The sequence below is a fragment of the Giraffa tippelskirchi genome, chromosome 6 (assembly GCF_054371585.1).
Source record: "Giraffa tippelskirchi isolate mGirTip1 chromosome 6, T2T-mGirTip1v1.2.pri, whole genome shotgun sequence".
In the NCBI taxonomy this organism is placed as follows: domain Eukaryota; kingdom Metazoa; phylum Chordata; class Mammalia; order Artiodactyla; family Giraffidae; genus Giraffa; species Giraffa tippelskirchi.
The window spans coordinates 164,464,778-164,488,531 of NC_137280.1; the positions used below are offsets into that span (position 1 = coordinate 164,464,778).

Consider the following 23,754-nt stretch of genomic DNA (forward strand, 5'->3'; position numbering starts at 1 on the left):
GATTTTATTTGTATTAACTCTTCTGATCTTTCGTCTTTTGGTGAATTCCCAAGCATGCTCTTTCTTCCCCCCCTGAAAAACCAAATTGCATTAAAAAGTGCAGGATTACCTATAAAAAAACAAACCTCAAAAAGAAAAGACTTGTCAGAAAAAGGCATAATATACCAGCTTGCTATGAGTTCTTGTGCCAATAAGTGTATAAATAGATTAGCCAGTTCTATTATTTCCAAAATCGGGGCATAAGCAGAGGAAAACATTTCCTTTTAGAGGATTTGAACTTTTGAGATTCTAACAATCTCAGAGAGAGAAGCTAGTGTAACAGATGTTAGATTGATGTGAAACATTTGGGATTTTGCTCAAAAATACTTTGAGTGTTTATACGTATTCCCATCTATAAATCTTGCAACACACAGATCCATAGCCTCACTGGCTTTTATGATTAAACAAAAATGCCTTCTTATCAGACTTAAATGCATATACTTCCTTCCTTTGAAATAATTCTACAACTTTTACTTTTTTTCTGTGAATTACAAGTACTTTTGAGTTCCTTTATCAGAACTCTATTAAACCAATGAATCAAAGTAAGATTTTAGTGTTTCTATCAGATATCAACTTTGTTTGAATGTCCTATTGTTCCTTTTGGTAAAATTACATAGGTATCTTGAAAAGGCTCTAGATAACATGACCTCTACTACTTCTTTTATTCTAACATTTGATTTCTTGAAAGAAAACCACGGTGATAGCAATTTTTCTGAAAAAGAAATTAGCAAAGTTTAGTAATTAATCTCCACCTCCCCACAATACCACAAATACCCAAAGTTCACCTCATCTTCATTCAGGATTTAATTTATTCACTCACTCACTATTTTTCATCCCCTACTGGATCCCCAGCACCAAGTGAATATTATAGAGAACAAAGAAAGATGTTTGAACATATTCTTTTCCTTCAAAGACTCTCATGGAGACAGTGTTGCACTTAAAGCTTAAATGCTAACATAGGAAAACAAGATAAGAGGTGTTTTGTGGCAGAAAAATGAGAAGCCCTCTGCTTCTCCTCTCTGCTCTAGATGTGGGTTTGAGGTATAAATTTAGCACCAATGACAGTTGGACCCAAGCAGGCAATGGTGAAGTCCTATCAATTATATTTTGAACACGTTTCTTTGGTCAACTTTTTCTACCACTCTAGTCTATACCATAATTATCTTCTGCATAGCCGACTGCAATCACCTCCTGCCTGCTCTCAGACTCTGATCTCTGCTGCTCACTGATTCACTTAAGATAGTTCCTGCGGACCATTTTTAACCACGTGAGCAAATGATTAGGAAAAAGCAGTGAGGTGAAAAATACAATGCAAAACTACATACAGAATGAAATTAACTAGGCTAAGTATACCTATGTAGTGGAAAAAAGGGAAGGAAATATAACAACACATAAGTGGGCTACTCTGTGGATGAGATTAAAGGTAATTTTAGTTTCCTCCTATTTTTTAGAAATTTCCAAACGTTCTACAAATGGATGGTATGTACTGTTCTAATAATTAAGACTTAAAAATAAAAATAATACTATTCTCTGCTGCTTTTACTCTTTGATAACAGTGTTAAGGATTCTATGGAATGGAGTTTTATAAATTTGCTTTGATAAATACCTTCACACTGGGCAAAGCACATCAATGTACCACTCATTTACATATAAGTTCAATATGAAACTCATGTGTGTTTTTTCCTCTTAAACAATCTCATGGCCACAGGTGCACAGCTGTGGCTGAAACAGAATCTTATAAACTCAGTTGTGCAAATAGTAGGTTATTCCTCAGAGGTATAACCAAAGCACAAACATGGAACTGCCTCAGAACCTGGCACAACGTAGCGTTCAGTGAAAAGTGTGATGTCCTTTAATTATTTACCATCTTTGAAAACCCTGTAGAAAAAGAGGCTTTAAGCAACAAAATAAATAACACAGTATTGGATTATACCTCAAGGTATACAATGAATATCCATGACTCCATACTGATATAAGTAAATGATTTGGATAAATAAATAGATAAATCAATGAGGAAGAACAGCTAAGTCTACATTACAGAAGAATTCAAAATAATTCATGTAGGTACTTCTCCTTAAGGATGTCAGTCACCACCTCTTAAGTGTGGGGCACTCACAGTGACCTCCTTCCAAAGAGTAGTTTAGAGAAACCTAGCCAATACTACCTCAACCAGGGGATCAAGGTTAAAATCAATGCTGATAAACCATATGAATATAATGCTCCTTTAATGGTTTGCAATGAGGATGGTACTTTACCTCTGCGGTCTTCCTTCAAAGCACATTAACCTCTGTCTAACCACGAGAAAAACATCATAGAAACTCAAACTGAAGGGCATTCTATAAAATATCTGACCCACAGAACTCAAAACTGTCAAGGTCATCAACAACCAGTAAAGCCTGAAAAACTGACACAGTCATGAGAAGCCTCAGGAGATATGAAAACTAAATAAAATGTGGCATCCTGGATGTGATCCAGGAACATAAATGATTTTATGTGAAAATAAAGGTCTGAATAAAGGATGGACTTTAGCTCATATTAATGGACCAATATTGGTTCATTAGTTGTGACAAATGTACCATAACAATGTAAGATGTTAACAACAGGGCAAGTTAGGCATGAGGTATATGAAAATTCTTTCTAGCTTCATAATTTTTTTTGTAAACCTAAAATAGCTTCATATTTTTTTGTAAACCTAAAACTATTCTAAAACAATAAGCTTAATTTTAAAAAAGCTTCCATACAGCTAATTCTTCTGTGTAGGTAACCTAGTGTTGGATAGGGGCAACCTTTCTAATTTGGTCCTTGCTTAGTAAGTATAATGATACACTTCAAAGAAGGCATGTCAGTGACTGATTCACCTGACCCACCTCAGCAGCAGCCTCTTACCCTTCTCTCATTTCACAGGTAACTGAGGGTGATGTATTTAAGGGATACAGTTACACATTAATTATGTTCAGTAAAAATAATTTCAGAGTAGAGCCACTGCAACTGGAAAAGATGTTCCCAATTACCACACATTAGGCTCTAAGTCACAAGACATGGGTTTTGCTTCTCTCACCTCCATAAAACTAACTTTGTTACTTCCAGCAAATAACCTGTTCTCTTTGACCTTCAAGCCCGCATCTGTAAAAGAGGAAGTTGATCTATATTACTTCCAAATTTCCTTCTTGCTTTCAGAAGACAGCAGATTCCAGTCAATTGAAAAAAAAAAATGGCTTTGTCATTCCATAGCTCAGGTTCTTACCTTAAAAAGTGGGGATAAAAATGGTTCCTACTTGATAGAGTTGTTGTGGAGATTATTTAAATAAACTATTAATAATATGTGCAAAACACTTAGGATCCCATGTTGAACATGTAATATTTCAATCCTGCCTTTGTGTGCTTAAAATGAGAGCCTGATTACAGATAAGAACATAAGCTAGATGACGTGAAAAATAGATTCATACCTATTCATACCTATAATAGTTGAGGCTTTAAGACGCACTCACAAAGGAAGTGCTTTACAGGAGAAAAGTCAGAGCAGTTGTAGGAAGTCATGTGTCAGGGATAAACACTGAGGTTGCTCTGTTTTCATAGATCTTCAGAATCCTTTGCCCATGAACTGGAATGCTCTCCCTTGAGTACAGTTTGGTGAGGAAAGCATGTCATTCTCAGTTATTCTTACCAACAGTGGGTGAGAGGGCTGTGGGCCGAGGCCTGAATAATAAAGACAAGGAATCAAAAACACATTCCTGTTTCCTTCTGAAATGTGCTTTTACATTTGCTTGTGAGATTTAAAATTCTAAAATGTCACACCACAGGAGGACTGTTAATTTTATTTACTCAGTACACAAGTCTGTCATAGAGAAAGATAACTTTATAAGGGTTTTCCATACATAAATAAACTCTATTGGATTGATAAATGTTACAGCAGGATCTGCTATGGATAAATTGTAGATCCTAAATCATCCAGAGTTGAATATAATAGCTAAGAATATAATAGCTAAACATAATGAAAATAAATTATAAGCTTAAATTATTCAATTAATTGATACTCTTCAAGCATTCCAATTGTTAGAGCAAAGTGTACAACAGCTTGCTTTTTCAGTACTATTTGGAAAAAAGTAGTTATCTGCCAAAAATGTGATCTCTATCATATGAGTGGATAATAATGATGTTAGGTATCATTTCTAATTTTTTAAAAAAACTTCCTTACAGCTTAGCATGAAGCCAATAATCTAAAATTGCCAAATGTTTCTCAGTAGTAGTCAGCATAGGGAATCTTTGGCTTGATACAGAACCATATACTATTAACGTCGGCAGGAGACTTATGCATTTTTGCTTTGTTTTGTTTTCCTGAAATTGCACTGCTTCTTACGGCAATTTTAACAGGTTTGGGGGCTGTAAGTGCTCCCTGAGCCCACCAGGGGACACAGATAACTTCCTGTCTGGGCAGTGAGAGCCGTCTCCATGGTGCCTGGATAACAGTGATCACAATGGTGAAACTTACTGATCACCTTTCAAGTAGGTGTTTCTAGCTTTCCCCTTCCTAATGGTTCTCAATTTCCTCTTGATAACCAGTGGGCTGTGGGAAACTGACTTCCTTCTCAGTTCAGGGGTGAAGAATGTCCAGCCAGTCCAACCTCCAGACTACAGTAACTGGCTCAGTCACTGGATGGGAATGTGACCCAAGCTCTTCCAATCAAGGTAAATATTTGGTTTAGTTTGAGAATACTGGAAAAGTTATTCCTCCTGGATGAGAATGAGGAAACATGTAGCCAGCTGTGGGAGCACTGGCAGCCATCTTGGGATCATGAGGGGAATTAAACTGAGATAAAGCTAATAATGGGGAAGGCCAGATGGAGAGACAGAAATACAGTAGATTTTTATGACTTGATTTGACCACTGAGTTAGCCTCCAGATTTTCCAGATATGTGAGGCAATAAATTTCCTTTAGCATTTTAGTCAGTTTGAGCTGTGTTTTTTGTTAATTGCAAGAAAAGCATCACAACTGATGAAATAGCTAACACTGATGGATGGAGCACAAGCATTGTTTCATTTATTTTGCACAAAAACCTAAAAAATAATTAGTCTTTTAATCCTAGTAACACAGATGTGGAAACTGAGGATCAGAGAGGTTGAATGAGTTGCTTCAGCTAGGAAAAAGCAGTAGATTCAAACTGTCTTTCTAGTACAAAAAGTTCATACTCTTAACCACTACGCTAATGCTTTGCTCCAAGATTAAAAAAAAAAAAATCAGAAAGTGAACTAGACATCTGAAACACTAAGTCAATTTTAACTTCTCAGGCTCTAATTACATAATTCTCCTTAGCTAAAAGTTCACATCAAAAGGAAAGGATTAGATGTGGTTAAGGGAAAAGTAAACTTCTAACAGCAAGGATTTCTGAAGCACAGATTCAGAATCTTTCTCATGGAAAAGATATTTTTCTCTCCCTCCTATTCCTTAAGGATTTGTAAGTCATTTTGACGTGCTTCTGATTAAATCTATTTGTGTCATTAATTAAATAGTTGGATACTATTTGGGGATAAAGGGCTTACTTGATGTACATAAAAATCAGGGGTGTATAACTAGCAAACGGAATGCAATCACACATACTGCCTTTATATCACTTCATGTAGTACAGAAATAATATATAAATTTCTTCATCCGAAAGTACCGAAAAAACTTTCCTAAGGAAGTAGAAGACTTAAATTACAAAATTATTTATGTTGATGAAAATATACTCTTCATCTTACAGTGTACAGAAAAATGTTGTTCATGTTTTAAAGCTCTTTTACATCTTCACACTTTTGGCTAAACGTGTCCCCTGTTTCTAGCTCTTTGTGGAAACAGAGCTCTCCACTTGTGAACTCACTGTCTCACTTTCCACAGGAGTTCTAGTTCAAATTGCCAAAGTATGAAGACCAAAGCTCCTTTCCTGGGCTCTGAATCTCACTGCCTCATCAACTAAGATATCAGCCCAGCTAATTGTTGATTCGGTGCAATACAGTACCCAGTTATCAATAGTTGGTATATCCACACATATTTTCACAGCCTACAGCCCGTTGTTCCAATGCCATTCAGGAAGGCTTTGTTGACACAACAACATCAAAGAGGCATTAAGCCCATTTACTGGGCTAATTAATAAATGAATTAACTTACTGTATCAGGTATGCCAAAGGGGATGCCTTCTTCCCTTCTCCAAAAATGCTGTGCACACCTCTATACCCCCTGGATCCACTCAAAAGTCAGCCCCTAAGCTCACTGTTCTCATGGCCCGGCCCAGCCAGCAAGGTCTCCGCTTTCTTCAGATCCACGTGTCCACTTTCCCATCCCTACTTTGACTCCCAAGCCAGTGATTTATTGCAACCAGAGGCTGCTCCCAACAAGCCCTCTTCCTTCCTTTTTCTTCTGCAGTTGTGAAGAAGAGGGGCAAATTAACCATGAAAATGCTGCACATTTGGGGTGGGAATCACAAATACTTGTACCTTCCACATTGTTTGACTGTCATACATATTTTAAACCATTTGCCACTCAGATTAAAATACGCACCTCCTTGTTTTGTTTTCATGCCTTTAATTGCTAGAGAGACTGTCTTTCACGTCTACTAGCCATTTATATTTTTCAAGACCTGCCTGTGCATATTCTCAATCCATTTTATTTTTTAATTGGTTAGTATGTACTCTTTGTAAATTAAGGAGATGAGTAAGGGCTGCCTGTTAAAGGACACGGCTTGAGTGGATGGAGAAAGGAACCAGGGAGCACCCCCTCAGACTGGCTCTCACTGATTCTAGCTTTGCCTGCTAAACACTACACTCATGAGCTTTAGCATTCTTAGGGAGAAAAATGCAGTGGAGAAGCATGGATTTCCTGTTCTTCTCTATATACAGGTGGGATGAGTCATGGAGGGCTATTTCCATCCAAGTATCAATTCTTTGCTGTTATCAATGTGTGTGCTAAGTCGCTTCAGTCATGTCTGACTCATTGCCACCCCATGGACTACCCTGCCAGGCTCCTCTGTCCATGAGATTCTCCAGGCAAGAAAACTGGAGTGGATCACCATGCCCTCTTCCAGGGGATCTTCCTGGTCCAGGGATCCAACCCGTATCTCCCATGTCTCCTGCATTGGCGTGTGGGTTCTTTACCATTAGTGCCACCTGGGAAGGCCCTGTTATCAATGGTATAAGACCAAATTATTGAGTGAGGTGCAGGCTCAGAACTGAAATCCAGGCGATAGAGAAAGGGACTCTTGGGTGAGAAAAGTAAAAGCAATGGAATGAATTTCTTTCCACTCATAGAACCCAGCAGGCATGCTACTATGTGACGCCCCCGGAGAAAAGTCAGGATTGAGGGCCTGGCTACTTCTGCCTTTCCAGTAGGTAGCAGAGGAAAAGCAGTTCTCGCGAGAACAGAGAGCAAGCACTGTCTTTTCTCTCTGTATGTTGGTGTGCCCCATCCAGGCATCTTCAGCCTTCTTCATGTTTACATCACTCTGTTCCTGGGTGAGTATGTCAGTTCCGAAAGCTTTAGGGGTTTGGACTCTCCTGAGTTTCATGACCCTGTAGCCGACCACTTACTCGATATTTCTATTTGGATGCCTCATAGGCAACTCAAACGTAACATCTCCAAAACTCATCTCTAGACTGTCCCATGTTGACCTGTCCCCATCACAACTCCACTATCTCTAACATGAAACAGTCCAGCAGCCTTCTAGTGACATTCATCTTTCCACTCATGCCTCTCTATAATTTATTTTCCCATTAAAGTGATCATCAAACATAAAAATGACCATGTCACTCTTCTGAATTAGGCTTTTCAGTGGATTCCCATGCACTGAAGACTGACTGATTGTGGCTTACCAGGCCTTATAGTCCTCACCACCAACCTCTCCAATTTCATCTCCAGCCACCACGATCCCCGCCCCCCCCCATTACATGCTAGCTATGCTGGGCCTGCATGCATGCCTTTCTTGAAAGTGCTAAGCTGTTGTCCATGAGGGGTGTTACACAAGCTGCCACTTCTGCTTGGAACATTCTTCCCCAGGTTGTTCATTTGCATGACTTGTCCCTTTTCAACCTGGAGGTGTCAGCACATGTCACCTCCTCAGAGAAGCCTTCCTTGACTACTCATTGAAAAAATGCTCCATCTGTTATTCTTTACCACGGTAACCTGCTGTTTTTTTGTTTTTTTTTTTTAAATATTAACATTGACATTTTTACTTGGATGCCTCATAGGCAACTCAAACTTATAATCTCCAAAAATGATCTTTCAACTGTCTCACTTCAACCTGCCCCCATCCTTCAACTCAGGCTAAACATTCTCCATCCATTTGGTTGCTTGGCATCCAAATGTGACACATGTGGTGGTGTTGGAGAGGACTCTTGAGAGTCCCTTGGACTGCAAGGAGATCCAACCAGTCCATCCTAAAGGAGATCAGTGCTGGGTGTTCATTGGAAGGACTGATGCTGAAGCTGAAGCTATAATACTTTGGTCACCTGATGCGAAGAACTGACTCATTGGAAAAGACCCTGATGCTGGGAAAGATTGAAGGCAGGAGGAGAAGGGGACGACAGAGGATGAGATGGTTGGATGGCATCACCGACTCGATGGACATGAGTTTGAGTAAGCTCTGGGAGTTGATGATGAACAGGGAACCCTGGTGTGCTACAGTCCATGGGGTTGCAACGAATCAGACATGACTGAGTGACTGAACTGAACTTGGAAATATTTTGTGAGCTGACCCAATTTTAGTGGAATTATGTCTATGTGATATACCCTCATAACTCCTGCTTTTAGCATAGTACTTGGCCCAAAGGCACTCAATAAACAGCTGCTGTTTGAATGAAGAATAGTTCCTAGATTCAGTTAAGTTAGAGGGCTAGCCCTCAGTAAGAGGAGAATACATAGTTTTAGGATGGAATAGACCTCAGCACTTGGTGAACTGTCTCAGGAAGTAATGAAGTGAAGCTTGTGTCACGTGTCAGTCAGCATCATCAGGGAAAGGGGTTTGTGGACACTGGTTGGTTGTGATACAAATGAGATTCAAAGGCTATGGTGGCTTCATCATTGAATATGGAGTTTGTATTTAATATGCAAACACATATCTGACATCTGATATATGGTTACATGGTAATTTTTGATACTTAATGTTCTCAAAATATCCCAGGATAAGAGTGCTCATTCTGTATTTTAGAAACAGTATAATATAGTGGTTAAGAACACAGCTCTGTGAGTGACCTGACTCCTTGAGTTTAAATGCTGGCTCTGACATTCTCCAGCTGTGGGATTTTAGGCAAGTGGCTTAACCTTTTCATATCTGGTTCCTTCCTATGAAATGGAGATCGTGCCTCATCGAATGTAAGATTTTGATAAGTTAATAATTGTACAATGCTTATAATAATGTCAGGCACATAGTAAATGCTATATAAATGTTAGATACTAGTGTTATAGTTCTAGAAATAGCAGGAAAGCTTGTATTTGAAGAAGATGAATGCTGAAAACACATCTCCAAGCAGTACAGTAGTCCATGGATCCAGCCACCTGTGATGATTCATGAAAATCTGCATACACATAGAGGTGATATAATTTCATGTGCTATTATTACTTTGAAAAGAATTTGTTTGAAAGACTAATTAGCCATGCATGCAATTCTTTCAAAGATGTACAGACACCTTGAACAAAGCTGTGGTCAACTAAATGAATGTGAAATCTATATCAGCTCTGACAGCCAATTTCATGATTTGACAGCCCTTCAATTCCTCTAGAGATAGAGCTCTTAGAAAGAAATGTTCCTATCACATTAACTTTTATCTTGGATGTTACTTCATTATGCTAATAGGCTCCCTATTGATCAACTCTATTCTTCATTCTTCCCAAGCCTCAGGAAGAAATGCTAAAATAAGCAGGGACTAAAGAATAAATGAATATGAGCAGCAGCTAAATACTATTTTACCACTTTCGAATTAAAAGTCAATTATGAGTGTTCTAAGGGGTAATTAGGAGTTCACAGACAGGATCACATCCTAGGAGATGTGATCTCCTAGGAGAAACTATCCCAACCATCCCGACTATAACCATCTCTCTCCCACTGTCTCCTCTCCATGCAGTCAGTTACCTCCACCTGTGTTTGTTACATCACACTTCAGTTATCATCTCACTATACTTTAACTCATGACCACCACACATTCCTATTTACCCTTCTGGACCAGGAATTCCTAAATACCAGACCCAGGACTGACTCACCTTTGCAGGTACACTAATGAGGGTTTATCAAATTGATTTGAAGCTCCTGAAAGACCACATTCATGTTTAAGTATTTGACACTAAGATAGTATTTCAAATAGCATTCCTGCTAGAAGATAAGTTCTTTGAGAGCAGTGATTCAAGTGGGCCTTAGAAAGCATAACTACGAACAAAGCTAGTGGAGGTGATGGAATTCCAGTTGAGCTATTTCAAATCCTGAAAGATGATGCTGTGAAAGTGCTGCACTCGATATGCCAGCAAATTTGGAAAACTCAGCAGTGGCCACAGGACTGGAAAAGGTCAGTTTTCATCCCAATCCCAAAGAAAGGCAATGCCAAAGAATGCTCAAACTACCACACAATTGCACTCATCTCACACGCTAGTAAAGTAATGCTCAAGATTCTCCAAGCCAGGCTTCAGCAATACGTGAACTGCGAACTTCCAGATGTTCAAGCTGGTTTTAGAAAAGGCAGAGGAACCAGAGATCAAATTGCCAACATCTGCTGGATCATCAAAAAAGCAAGAGAGTTCCAGAAAAACATCTATTTCTGCTTTCTTGACTATGCCAAAGCCTTTGACTGTGTGGATCACAATAAACTGTGGAAAATTCTGAAAGAGATGGGAATACCAGACCATCTGATCTGTCTCTTGAGACAGATCTGTCTCTTGTCTGTATGCAGGTCAGGAAGCAACAGTTAGAACTGGACATGGAACAACAGACTGGTTCCAAATAGGAAAAGGAGTACGTCAAGGCTGTATATTGTCACCCTGCTTATTTAACTTATATGCAGAGTACATCATGAGAAACGCTGGGCTGGAAAAAACATAAGCTGGAGTCAAGATTGCCGGGAGAAATATCAATAACCTCAGATATGCAGATGACACCACCCTTATGGCAGAAAGTGAAGAAGAACTAAAGAGCCTCTTGATGAAAGTGAAAGAGGAGAGTGAAAAAGTTGGCTTAAAGCTCAATGTTCAGAAAACTAAGATTATGGCATGTGGTCCCATCACTTCACGGGAAATAGATGAGGAAACAGTGGAAACAGTGTCAGACTTTCTTTTTTTGGGGGGCTCCAGAATCACTGCTGATGGTGATTGCAGCCATGAAATTAAAAGACGCTTACTCCTTGGAAGGAAGGTTATGGCCAACCTAGATAGCATATTTAAAAGCAGAGACATTACTTTGCCAACAAAAGTACGTCTAGTCAAGGCTATGGTTTTGCCAGTGGTCATGTATGGATGTGAGAGTTGGACGGTGAAGAAAGCTGAGCGCCGCAGAATTGATGCTTTTGAACTGTGGTGTTGGAGAAGACTCTTGAGAGTCCCTTGGACTGCAAGGAGATCCAGTCAATCCATCCTAAAGGAGATGAGTCCTGGGTGTTCATTGGAAGGACTGATGTTGAAGCTGAAACTCCAATTCTTTGGCCACCTCATGTGAAGAGTTGACTCATTGGAAAAGACCCTAATGCTGGGAAGGATTGAGGGCAGGAGGAGAACGGGACGACAGAGGATGAGATGATTGGATGGCATCACTGACTCGATGGACATGGGTTTGGGTAAACTCCGGGAGTTGGTGATGGACAGGGAGGCCTGGCGTGCTGCAATTCATGGGGTCACAAAGAGTCGGACACGGCTGAGCGACTGAACTGAACTGATTCACTCCAGTATGCATGGAGAACAGTGTCTGACGTGGTGGGCACTCAATAAACATTAAAGGAGGGAATAGAGGAGATACATACAGCTTAAGTGCTCTTTATGGTTCCTGCATCAGAACGGGACTGAAAATTAGCCAGGCATTGCAACAACAATATAGAAGCAGATGATGAACACATTTATTTTTCCCATGTACTAGCCTCTACTTTACTTTGTAGATCACCTATAAGCAGTCTCACCCCGAGACGGGCAAAGGCTATGAGAATTCAAATTTACCTAGTGTTTCATTTAGTACTCTTTTTGAGGCTAAACACTAAAACAGTGTTTAGTTTATTTAAGCTCCAAAGACTGGATGGGGTTCCTAGGCCTTAAAAATCCCTAAGCACCAGCTTGGAACCAGGGCCCCATGACATTGTCTTTGCAGCTGTAGAGGTGACTGACACAGGGGACATGAAGTTCTCCTTGCTGAAAACTCAGGATTTGCTTGTTGAAAGTAAACTAATTTGTGCTCCATGTCCCTTCTGTTGGAGATCTCTTAGACACTTTTACTTTCATATTAATTAAAGTGAAGAGAACATTAGAAAGCAGTATCGATTGGCATCAACAGGAGAGATTTTCATTCTTCAGAAAAGGTATCTCTGTGGCTGCAAAGTGACCCCTGAGCCTGTCCCACCGTGGGCCTCTGTGACATCTGTCCCTTCTAGTGCCTCACACAAGCCTGGTTAAATGACGCAGAGGGCACCACATGGGCACCATGGGACAGACTCATGTGGCTCCCTGGGATCAGTGAATGCTTCTCCTTGGCATGGACGGTTTATCCTGGGAAAGCCAAGGTTTGGGAGGAGGTGTTGGTTCTCCAAGCTCCTAACTGCTAGCATGTGGTGTGTCGTGACTGCTTGTCCACTACTGAAATATTAAGTCAACTGCATTAATAAAACCAGAAACTTTAGTAATATTGTCCTTTTAATTAAAAAGTCATTCTTTTTGACTCAATAATAATTTAATGTAGATTTTAAAGAATAAAGAAAACAAAAAGCCATCACTATTGTGTTCTCCTCTCCTCCTATAAAAACACTAAACCTATGAAATGAACAACAGTGGCATTTTTGTAGTCTGACACCAAGTCAAGAAATTCATGGGTAATATTTCTGAGAAACTGAATTCTGATTACCAGGAATCCTGCTCACCCTCTCTCTACTCTTCTTTATCCCATCCCCTGCCTCTCTCTTCCATCCATCCATCGACCCATCCACTAGGGAATGGATACACAAACATGGATTAAGACATGACTCCCAGTCATTAGGAAACTCACAAATTTGGTGTCGTGTGTAACATAATGAGATACTTAGCAGAAAAGTTATTAAGTCAAAATATATTCAAAAGAAATTTTTTGATAATGACTACATTTAAAATATGTTAAGTACAAAGAGCTTATCACATTTGTGCTTGAATAACACAAACCAGCTAACATAACTGCAGCATAATTGCTTTTCCTCTCTTCCCATACATCAGACAAAGAATTTGTTGCTTTGAAAAAAATGGATTATTTAGAAGGCAGAATGTGAGTACTTACTGATGTGCTTTTAATCTTTGTCAGCCATTACTTTTAATTGCTGCCATAAACTAAAGATGGCAAACAAAAAGCATAGCATATGGTTTATATGAAATTTTTTAGAAGAAAAATATTATTTTGACTGGCTTAATATCTACTAGAATCTACATCCCACTGAAGAAAAGACACATCATTATAGTAACAAATCCTTTGTCACTGGGATTAATTTCATAAAGAATTTATGTCCATTGTTGTTGTGCTGAGAATACCAAATAATCATGATAGATGTTGTTACAGACTCTAGTCAAAATGTCACTTACCTCCCCTGAGGGAAGATAAGAAGCTACTAAAATAGATAAATCATCGTCAGAAATTAGAGTTCCCCATTGCCCAACAACATATTAAATTCCCACTTACTAAGCAACTAAGGTAACACCAAAGAAATAGTTGGGAAGAAGATGCTCAGGTACTAGACTTTCTGGTTTCAAGATGAAGCTCGTGGGTGCTGCATGGCTGCTTGCTGAATGCCTGAAGGGCCCAATTCAGAGTTTCCTCAGCTGAGGAGAGTATTTCTTGTAACAAATTACAACAACTGATAGAGTTCTACAATGTGCTTCACCATCAGCAAAGGGCAGGGGATTTGGAGAGAGGAAGAGCGATAAAGGATAAATGCTGTCATCTTCCTCCTTGCAGAAAAGAGGAAGTCAAATTTTAGAGCAGAGAACTCTTAATGGGTGGTTGCTTGGGTCTGCTTCCAAAGAACTTTATTCTAGACACTGGTAAAGAGATATGTATAACCATAAAGTCGCACTAATGGAAAATCTGTGATTGTACATGGACATACTGAATTCTAAAAGGCACTGGTTAGCAACAAAATTTACTGTATATATATAGTGAAATATAGCCAATATCTTGTAAAGCCTATAACAGAAAATAATCTGAAAAATAAAATATGTGTATATGTATAACTGAATCATCTTGTTGTGCACCCGAAACATTGTAAATCAACTATACTTCAATAAAATATAAATATTAAGAAAAAAATACATAAAAGGCAGTGGTGGCAAAGCTCTCCAAGTCTGGGCATTAACCGTTCTGTCCTCACACCTCTAATTTCTTTAATGGTGTCATCTTTAATAAAAGAATGATATATCTGAATCCTCAGAATCTTACTTTCCACACCAAACTCAACTGTGAGGAGCTCATAGTGTTGAGTCTAAACATTAGCTCATTTCTTGGAAAAATAAGTAAATGCCAACAAGGCACTTCTGGGGTTAGCACTTCCCATTAAGTTTCATAACACTTGTTTCCTAAGGAACAACACTCTCAACCAAGGAAAACAACTTCATAGTTGGTGCCAAAACTCTTTTGAGGTTTGAATTACTGCCCACTAATAAGAGCAAAGTTTGTTGAAGCAGATACCTCAGAAGAACAAATAAAAATTTGGAATTATCATCAAAGCTAAAAACTTACTATAAAATCATTTAAATAAATGAAATAATACCACATGAGGAAGAGAAAGAAGGATAAAATTGCAACCAGAGACACAAAAACTAAAAAGACTAAAATGCAGATGATCACTCATTGCCTAGCTCAAAATTTCTCTGCCAGCATTCCTTTAATCATCAGAAAGAGGCTACAGAGGGAATATATCCACAATAAAAGCCATATATGTACTCAGTAGTGAAAAGCTGAAAGCATTCCCTCTAACATCAGGAACAAGACAATGAAATGATGCCAATTCTCACCACTTTGATTCAACACAGTTTGGGAAGTCCTAGCCACAGCAATCAGAGAAGAAAAATATTAATAAATAAAAGGAATTCAAGTGGGAGAGGATGAAGTAAAACTGTCACTGTTTGCAGGTGACAAATATGATACATATAAAACCCTAAAGATGCTAACAGAAAACTAGAGCTCATGAATGAATTCGGTAAAGTTGCAGGGTACAAAGTTAATATACAGAAACTGGCTGCATTTCTGTACATTAACAAGAAAATATAAAAAAGAGAAATTAAGGAAACAATCCCATTTGAAATTGTATCAAAAATAATAAAATATCTAGGAATAAACCTACCTGAGGCGGTGAAAGACCTATACTCTGAAGACTATGGACTTCCCTGGTGGCTCAGATGGTAAAGCGTCTGCCTACAATGCGGGAGACCTGGGTTCAATCCCTGGGTTGGGAAGATCTCCTGGAGAAGGAAATGGCACCCCACTCCAGTATTCTTGCCTGGAAAATCCAATGGACAGAGGAACCTGGTAGGCTACAGTCCACGGGGTTGCAAAGAGTCGGGCACAACTGAGCAACTTCACTCACTCACTCCTTGAAGACTATAAGTCACCAATGAAAGAAACTGAAGTCAACACAAACAGATGGAAAGATATACTCTGTTCTTGATAGCAGTATCAGTATTGTTAAAATGACCATATTACCAAGGCAGTCTACACATTCAATGCAATTCCTATCAAATCATCAATGCCATTTTCCATAGAACTAGAACAAAAGTATTTAAAATTTGTATGGACATTCAAGAGACCCTTGTCTTGAGAAGGAAGACTGGAGCTGGAGGAATCAAACTCCCAATGTCAGACTATACCACAAAGCTACAGTAATCAAAATAGTCTGGCAATGGCACAAAAGAGATAAACAGATTAACGAAACAGGGTAGAGAGCCCAGAAATAAACTAATGCATCTATAGTCAATCTGTGACAAAGGAGGCAAGAATATAATGGAGATAATATAGTCTTTTCAATAAGTAGTGCTGAGAAAGCTGGACAGTAAACATAAAAGAATGAAATTAGAACATTCTCTAATGCAATATACAAAAATGAACTCAAAATGGGTTAAAGACATTCATGTAAGGCTGGATCCCATAAAACTCTCAGAAGCATAGCCAGAACACTCTCTGACATAAATTGCAGTGATATTTTTTGGATCTGTCTCCTAGAAAAGTGAAAATAAAAGCTAAAGTAAGCAAATAGGATCTAATTAAACTTAAAAGTTCTTGCACAGCAAAAGAAACCATAAAAAAGTCAACCTACAGAATGAAAGAAAGTATTTGCAAAGAATGCAGCCAGCAAGGATTAATTTCTAACATATAATACAAGGAGCTCACACAGCTCAATAAAAAAAAATAAAAATAAATAGGCAGAAGACTAAATAGACTAAATAGACTTTCTCCAAAGAAGACATACAGATGTAGGCATATGAAAAGATGCTCAACATTGCTAACTGATAGAGAAATGTAAATCAAAACTAATCAAAACTATGATGAGGTATCACCTCACACTGATCCGAATGGCTATCATCAAAAGGTCTACAAATAATAAATGCTAGAGAAGGTATGGAGAAATGTTGATGGGAATGTAAACTGGTACAGCACTATGGAGAACAGTATGGAGGTTTCTTAAAATTGAAAACAGGGTTACCATATGATCTAGCAAAGGTCCGTATAGTCAAAGCTATGATTTTTCCAGTAGTCATGTACAGAAGTGAGAGTTGGACCATAAAGAAGGCTGAGTGCCAGAGAATTGGTGCTGGAGAATACTCTTGAGAGTCCCTTGGACAGCAAGGAGGTCAAACCAGTCAATCCTAAAGGAAATCAACCCTCAATATTCACTGGAAGGACTGATGCTGAAGCTGAAGCTCCAATACTCTGGTTGCCTGATAACAAAGAGCCAACTCATTGGAAAAGACCCTGATGCTGGGAAAGACTGAGGAAAGGAGGAGAAGGGACAACAGAGGATGAGATGGTTGGATGGCATCATCAACTCGGTGGACGTGAGTTTGAGGAAACTCCAGGAGATAGTGAAGGACAGGGAAGTCTGGTGTGTTGCAGTCCATGGCGTTGCAAAGAGTGGGATACAACTTAGCAACTGAACAAAACATGATCCTGGACACATATGCAGAGAAAACAATAATTTGAAAAGATACATAAACCCCAGTGTTCACTTTAGCACTATTTACAATGGCCAAGACATAGAAGCAACCTAAATGTCTATAAACAGAGGAATGGATAAAGAAGATGTGGTACATATATGCAATAGAATATTACTTAGCCATAAAAAGAATGAAATAATGCCAATTACTGCAACATGAATGACTCTAGAGATGATCATACTAAGTGAAGGCAGAAAAAGACAAACATCCTATGATATTACTTATATATGGAATCTAAAAAAATGATACCAATGAACTTATTTACAAAACAGAAACAGACTCACAGACTTCCAAAACAAACTTATGGTTACCAAAGGGGAAAGGTGGGGAAAGGATAAATTGTGAATTTGGCATTAACAGATGTACACTACTACATATAAAATAGGTAAATAATCAGGATCTACTGTATAGCACAGGGAACTGTATTTAACATCCTGTAATAAGCTATACTGGAAAAGAATCTGAAAAAGAACACACACATATATATATATATATATATATGTACATATACCTATATACTGTCACCCTGCTTATTTAACTTATATGCAGAGTACATCATGAGAAACGCTGGGCTGGAAGAAACACAAGCTGGAATCAAGATTGCCAGGAGAAATATCAATAACCTCAGATATGCAGATGACACCACCCTTATGGCAGAAAGTGAAGAAGAACTAAAGAGCCTCTTGATGAAGGTGAAAGAGGAAAGTGAAAGAGTTGGCTTAAAGCTCAGTGTTCAGAAAACTAAGATCATGGCATGTGGTCCCATCACTTCATGGGAAATAGATAGGGAAAACAGTGGAAACAGTGTCAGACTTTATTTTTGGGGGCTCCAGAATCACTGCAGATGGTGACTGCAGCCATGAAATTAAAAGACGCTTACTCCTTGGAAGGAAGGTTATGGCCAACCTAGACAGCATATTTAAAAGCAGAGACATTACTTTGCCAACAAAAGTCCGTCTAGACGAGGCTATGGTTTTTCCAGTGGTCATGTATGGATGTGAGAGTTGGACGGTGAAGAAAGCTGAGCGCCACAGAATTGATGCTTTTGAACTGTGGTGTTGGAGAAGACTCTTGAGAGTCCCTTGGACTACAAGGAGATCCAACCAGTCCATCCTAAAGGAGATCAGTCCTGGGTGTTCATTGGAAGGTCAGATGTTGAAGCTGAAACTCCAATACTTTGGCCACCTCATGCGAAGGGTTGACTCATCGGAAAAGACCCTAATGCTGGATAGGATTGGGGGCAGGAGGAGAAGGGGACGACAGAGGATGAGATGGTTGGATGGCATCACCGACTCGATGGACATGGGTTTGGGTAGACTCCGGGAGTTGGTGATGGACAAGGAGGCCTGGCGTGCTGCAATTCATGGGGTCGCAGAGAGTCGGACACGACTGAGCGACTGAACTGAATGGAAAATGATTCTACTCATTCTTCAAAAAGCGGTGGATCTATCTTTAGCACAGAACAATGTGTTCATAAATGCTCCATATTTCTACACGTAAATCAAGGAAGTTAACACAACACTTTGGAAAAGTGCAGAGAAACATTTGAAGTGATGGAATTACTTCCAGATATTAGAAACCCATGAAGTATAAGTTGTTTTCATGAGTTTAAACAAGCATATCTCCACCCTCCTTAAATGAGAATGACAAGCCACTCAGTCCCTATAAAATCGTACACTCCAGTACAGACATTAATTCAAGGTTTTACTGTATTTATGATTGTGCTACTCACATACAAACATAAAGAAGAAAGAAAGAAAACAAAGATAGCGCTAAGTCGTGTCCAACTCTTGCGACCCCACCCCAGGCTCCTCTGTCCAGGGGAATCTCCAGGCAAGAGCATTGGAGTGGTTTGCCATTTCCTTCTCCAGGTGTCACATGCAAACATAAAGCTGAAACTGGACGTGCATCATGAGCTCCTGGGCCCTTTTAGAGTAGCAGTGAGGAGTGCAATCACTGCCATTCATAGTCTCCGTTTCCTGCTTCTCTGATCTTAGTGTGCACAGGAATCAGTCCATGACTGAGTTAAACGCAGGCTGGGATTCACACTCTGAGGTCAGGTCTGGGTTCCCAAGTTGTTTACAGACCACACTGTGGGAAGCAAGATGCTAATCTATGCTCTATGTGCCAGAAAGAAAAGGAGAAGCGGAGAAATGAAAGGAAACACAGGATGAAGGGAAGAAATGTTTACTGAGTTACCCAGGAAGTGTCGAGCAGAGGGTGATGGACTTTGATTCACAAATTCCAACACAATCCTTTCTGACTGATGTCATGCCCAAGTGCAACCTCCACAAGTCAAAAGACAGAAAAATTCACGGAGACAGTTGTCAACCATTCACAAAAAGTTTGAAGCTGAAAAGCAGAATCTTGAATGGAAGACAGAGGGACTGTATTAAGAAGAAAATTGAACTTAAGACTAAAATGATACTAGGCAGTGAATAAAAATCGGTTGTCTTTTTCCATGATTAAATGTTCCGAACTTGCCTGCCCTGCCACATATATATATATATATGTAACTGAATCGCTGTGCTGTTCGTCTGAAACTAACATGATATGGCAAATCAACTGTACTTCAATTAAAGAGAGATCAATGTGGAGAGATCACAACAGACTCCACAGAAATACAAAGGATCATAAGAGTATACTACCAACAGCTATATGCCAATAAAATGGACAACTTGGAAGAAATGGACAAATTCTTAGAAAAGTATAACTTTCCAAAACTGAACCATGAAGAAACAGAAGATCTTAACAGACCCATCACAAGCACGGAAATCGAAACTGTAATCAGAAATCTTCCAGCAAACAAAAGCCCAGGACCAGACGGCTTCACAGCGGAATTCTACCAAAAATTTAGAGAAGAGCTAACACCTATCCTACTCAAACTCTTCCAGAAAATTGCAGAAGATGGTAACCTTCCAAACTCATTCTATGAGGCCACCATCACCCTAATTCCAAAACCAGACAAAGATGTCACAAAAAAGGAAAACTACAGGCCAATATCACTGATGAACATAGATGCAAAAATCCTTAATAAAATTCTAGCAAACAGAATCCAACATCATATTAAAAAGATCATACATCATGACCAAGTGGGCTTTATCCCAGGAATGCAAGGTTTTTTTAACATCTGCAAATCAATCAATGTAATACACCACATTAACAAATTGAAAGAAAAAAACCATATGGTTATCTCAATAGATGCAGAAAAAGCCTTTGACAAAATTCAGCATCCATTTATGATTAAAACCCTCCAGAAAGCAGGAATAGAAGGAACATATCTCAACATAATAAAAGCTATATATGACAAACCCACAGCAAACATTATCCTCAATGGTGAAAAATTGAAAGCATTTCCCCTAAAGTCAGGAACAAGGCAAGGATGCCCACTTTCACCACTACTATTCAACATAGTTTTGGAAGTTTTGGCCACAGCAAGCAGAGCTGAAAAAGAAGTAAAAGGAATACAGATAGGAAAAGAAGAAGTAAAACTCTCACTGTTTGCAGATGACATGATCCTCTACATAGAAAACCCTAAAGACTCTACTAGAAAATTACTAGAGTTGATCAATGAATATAGTAAAGTTGCAGGATATAAAATTAACACACAGAAATCCCTTGCATTCCTATACTCCAATATTGAGAAAACAGAAAGAGAAATTAAGGAAACAATACCATTCACCATTGCATCAAAAAGAATAAAATACTTAGGAATATATCTACCTAAAGAAACAAAAGACTTATATATAGAAAACTATAAAACACTGATGAAAGAAATCAAAGAGGACACAAACAGATGGAGAAATATACCGTGTTCATGGATTGGAAGAATTAATATAGTGAAAATGAGTATACTACCCAAAGCAATCTATAGATTCAATGCAATCCCTATCAAGCTACCAATGGTATTTTTCAAGGAACTAGAACAAATCATCTCACAATTTGTATGGAAATATAAGAAACCTCGAATAGCCAAAGCAATCTTGAGGAAGAAGAATGGAACTGGAGGAATCAACCTGCCTGACTTCAGGCTCTACTACAAAGTCACAGTCATCAAGACAGTATGGTACTGGCACAAAGATAGAAATATAGATCAATGGAACAAAATAGAAAGCCCAGAGATAAACCCACGCACATATGGACACCTTATCTTCGACAAAGGAGGCAAGAATATACAATGGAGAAAAGACAATCTCTTTAACAAGTGATGCTGGGAAAACTGGTCAACCACTTGTAAAAGAATGAAACTAGAACACTTCCTAACACCGTACACAAAAATAAACTCAAAATGGATTAAAGATCTAAACGTAAGACCAGAAACAATAAAACTCCTAGAGGAAAACGTAGGCAAAACACTCTCCGACATAAATCACAGCAGGATCCTCCATGACCCACCTCCCAGAATATTGGAAATAAAAGCAAAAATAAACAAATGGGACCTAATTAAAATTAAAAGCTTTTGCACAACAAAGGAAACTATAAACAAGGTGAAAAGACAGCCTTCAGAATGGGAGAAAATAATAGCAAATGAAGCAACAGACAAACAATTAATCTCAAAAATATACAAGCAACTTCTGCAGCTGAATTCCCGAAAAATAAACGACCCAATCAAAAAATGGGCCAAAGAACTAAACAGACATTTCTCCAAAGAAGACATACAGATGGCTAACAAACACATGAAAAGATGCTCAACATCACTCATTATTAGAGAAATGCAAATCAAAACCACAATGAGGTATCATTTCACACCAGTCAGAATGGCTGCTATCCAAAAGTATACAAGCAATAAATGCTGGAGAGGGTGTGGAGAAAAGGGAACCCTCTTACACTGTTGGTGGGAATGCAAACTAGTACAGCCACTATGGAGAACAGTGTGGAGATTCCTTAAAAAACTGGGAATAGAACTGCCATATGACCCAGCAATCCCACTGCTGGGCATATACACCGAGGAAACCAGAATTGAAAGAGACGCGTGTACCCCAATGTTCATCGCAGCACTGTTTACAATAGCCAGGACATGGAAGCAACCTAGATGTCCATCAGCAGACGAATGGATAAGGAAGCTGTGGTACATATACACAATGGAATATTACTCAGCCATTAAAAAAAATACATTTGAATCGGTTCTACTGAGATGGATGAAACTGGAGTCCATTATACAGAGTGAAGTAAGCCAGAAAGAAAAACAACAATACAGTATACTAATGCATATATATGGAATTTGAAAGATGGTAACGATAACCCTATATGCGAGACAGAATAAGAGACACAGATGCATGGAACAATTTTATGGACTCTGAGGGAGAAGGTGAGGGTGGGACGTTCTGGGAGAATAGCATTGAAACATGTATATTATCATATGTGAAACAGAACACCATTCCATGTTCGATGCATGAGACAAGGGCTCAGGGCCGGGGCAATGGGATGACCCAGAGGGATGGGATGGGGAGGGAGGTGGGTGGGGGGTCCAGGAAGGGGAACACATGTAAACCCATGGCTGATTCATGTCAATGTATGGCAAAAACTATTACAATATTGTAAAGTAATTAGCCCCCAACTAAAATAAATAAATTTATAAAAAAAAAAAAAAGAATCATCCGGTACATTTGGTAAAGTGAAGCCCTCAGTCTCCAGACCAACCTGCTGAATCAGTCCAGGTTGATTCTGATCATTTTTCTAGTCTATGAGTTCAGGAAATACTGGGTTTTTATTTTGTTTTGCTCTTAGGAATTCTGAATATTTAAACCTCAAAGTGGTCTTATTCTTCTGCAATGTGCCTGAGGAATAAGATAGCCCGGAATAGAATAGATGAGAACAGTGAGGCTCCCACAGCTCCAGGGGCCTGTCCAAGACCACTCAATTCCTTTTAGAGGAACCGGGACTTGTCTTCTTGTCTCCAGAAGCCAAACTCAGCACATCATAATCATAAAATTAAATAAAACCATTTTAAAACAGAACAATAATCAGGAAGATTATCTTCTTGAAATTTTTTTAAAAGAACAAATGATTCAATTTAGCAGTCATTATTCTGTGCAGGACACAGTGTTAAATCCTGCAGAAAATCTAAAAATGGATAAAACAAAAATCTCTCCAGTTCTTAGATCTGTGCAAATGGAGTATCACCCACTTGACAGATGTAGTCAAGATTCTGGTACCCACAAAGCCCCTGGCCCCTGCCCAGTGTTCACGCCTTCCCACTTAACAGAATGATGCCTGGATCAGACTAATTTTTGATGTACCATGCTTTATCAACGGGGAAGTCCCCCACCACCACCCCAGCTACTGACTACCAAATTTCCACTGTATGGAAGATAATTGTTAATGGGGGCAAATAAGGAGAGATG

The 23,754-nt window shown here is 38.9% G+C and overlaps 1 protein-coding gene across 7 annotated transcripts in view; it reads right to left on the reverse strand.

Moving 5' to 3' along the window:
* MCTP1 (multiple C2 and transmembrane domain containing 1) overlaps positions 1 to 23,754 on the reverse strand; it is a 544,348-nt gene that overhangs the window by 304,622 nt on the left and 215,972 nt on the right. The window contains exon 2 of one of the 7 annotated variants that reach the window (XM_081498746.1): positions 3,098 to 3,162. The exons of the other annotated variants lie outside the window; for them this stretch is intronic. Within the exon in view, the coding sequence (XP_081354872.1) occupies positions 3,098 to 3,162 (65 nt within the window). The remainder of the gene's footprint in view (positions 1 to 3,097; positions 3,163 to 23,754) is intronic. 7 annotated transcript variants of the gene reach the window in all.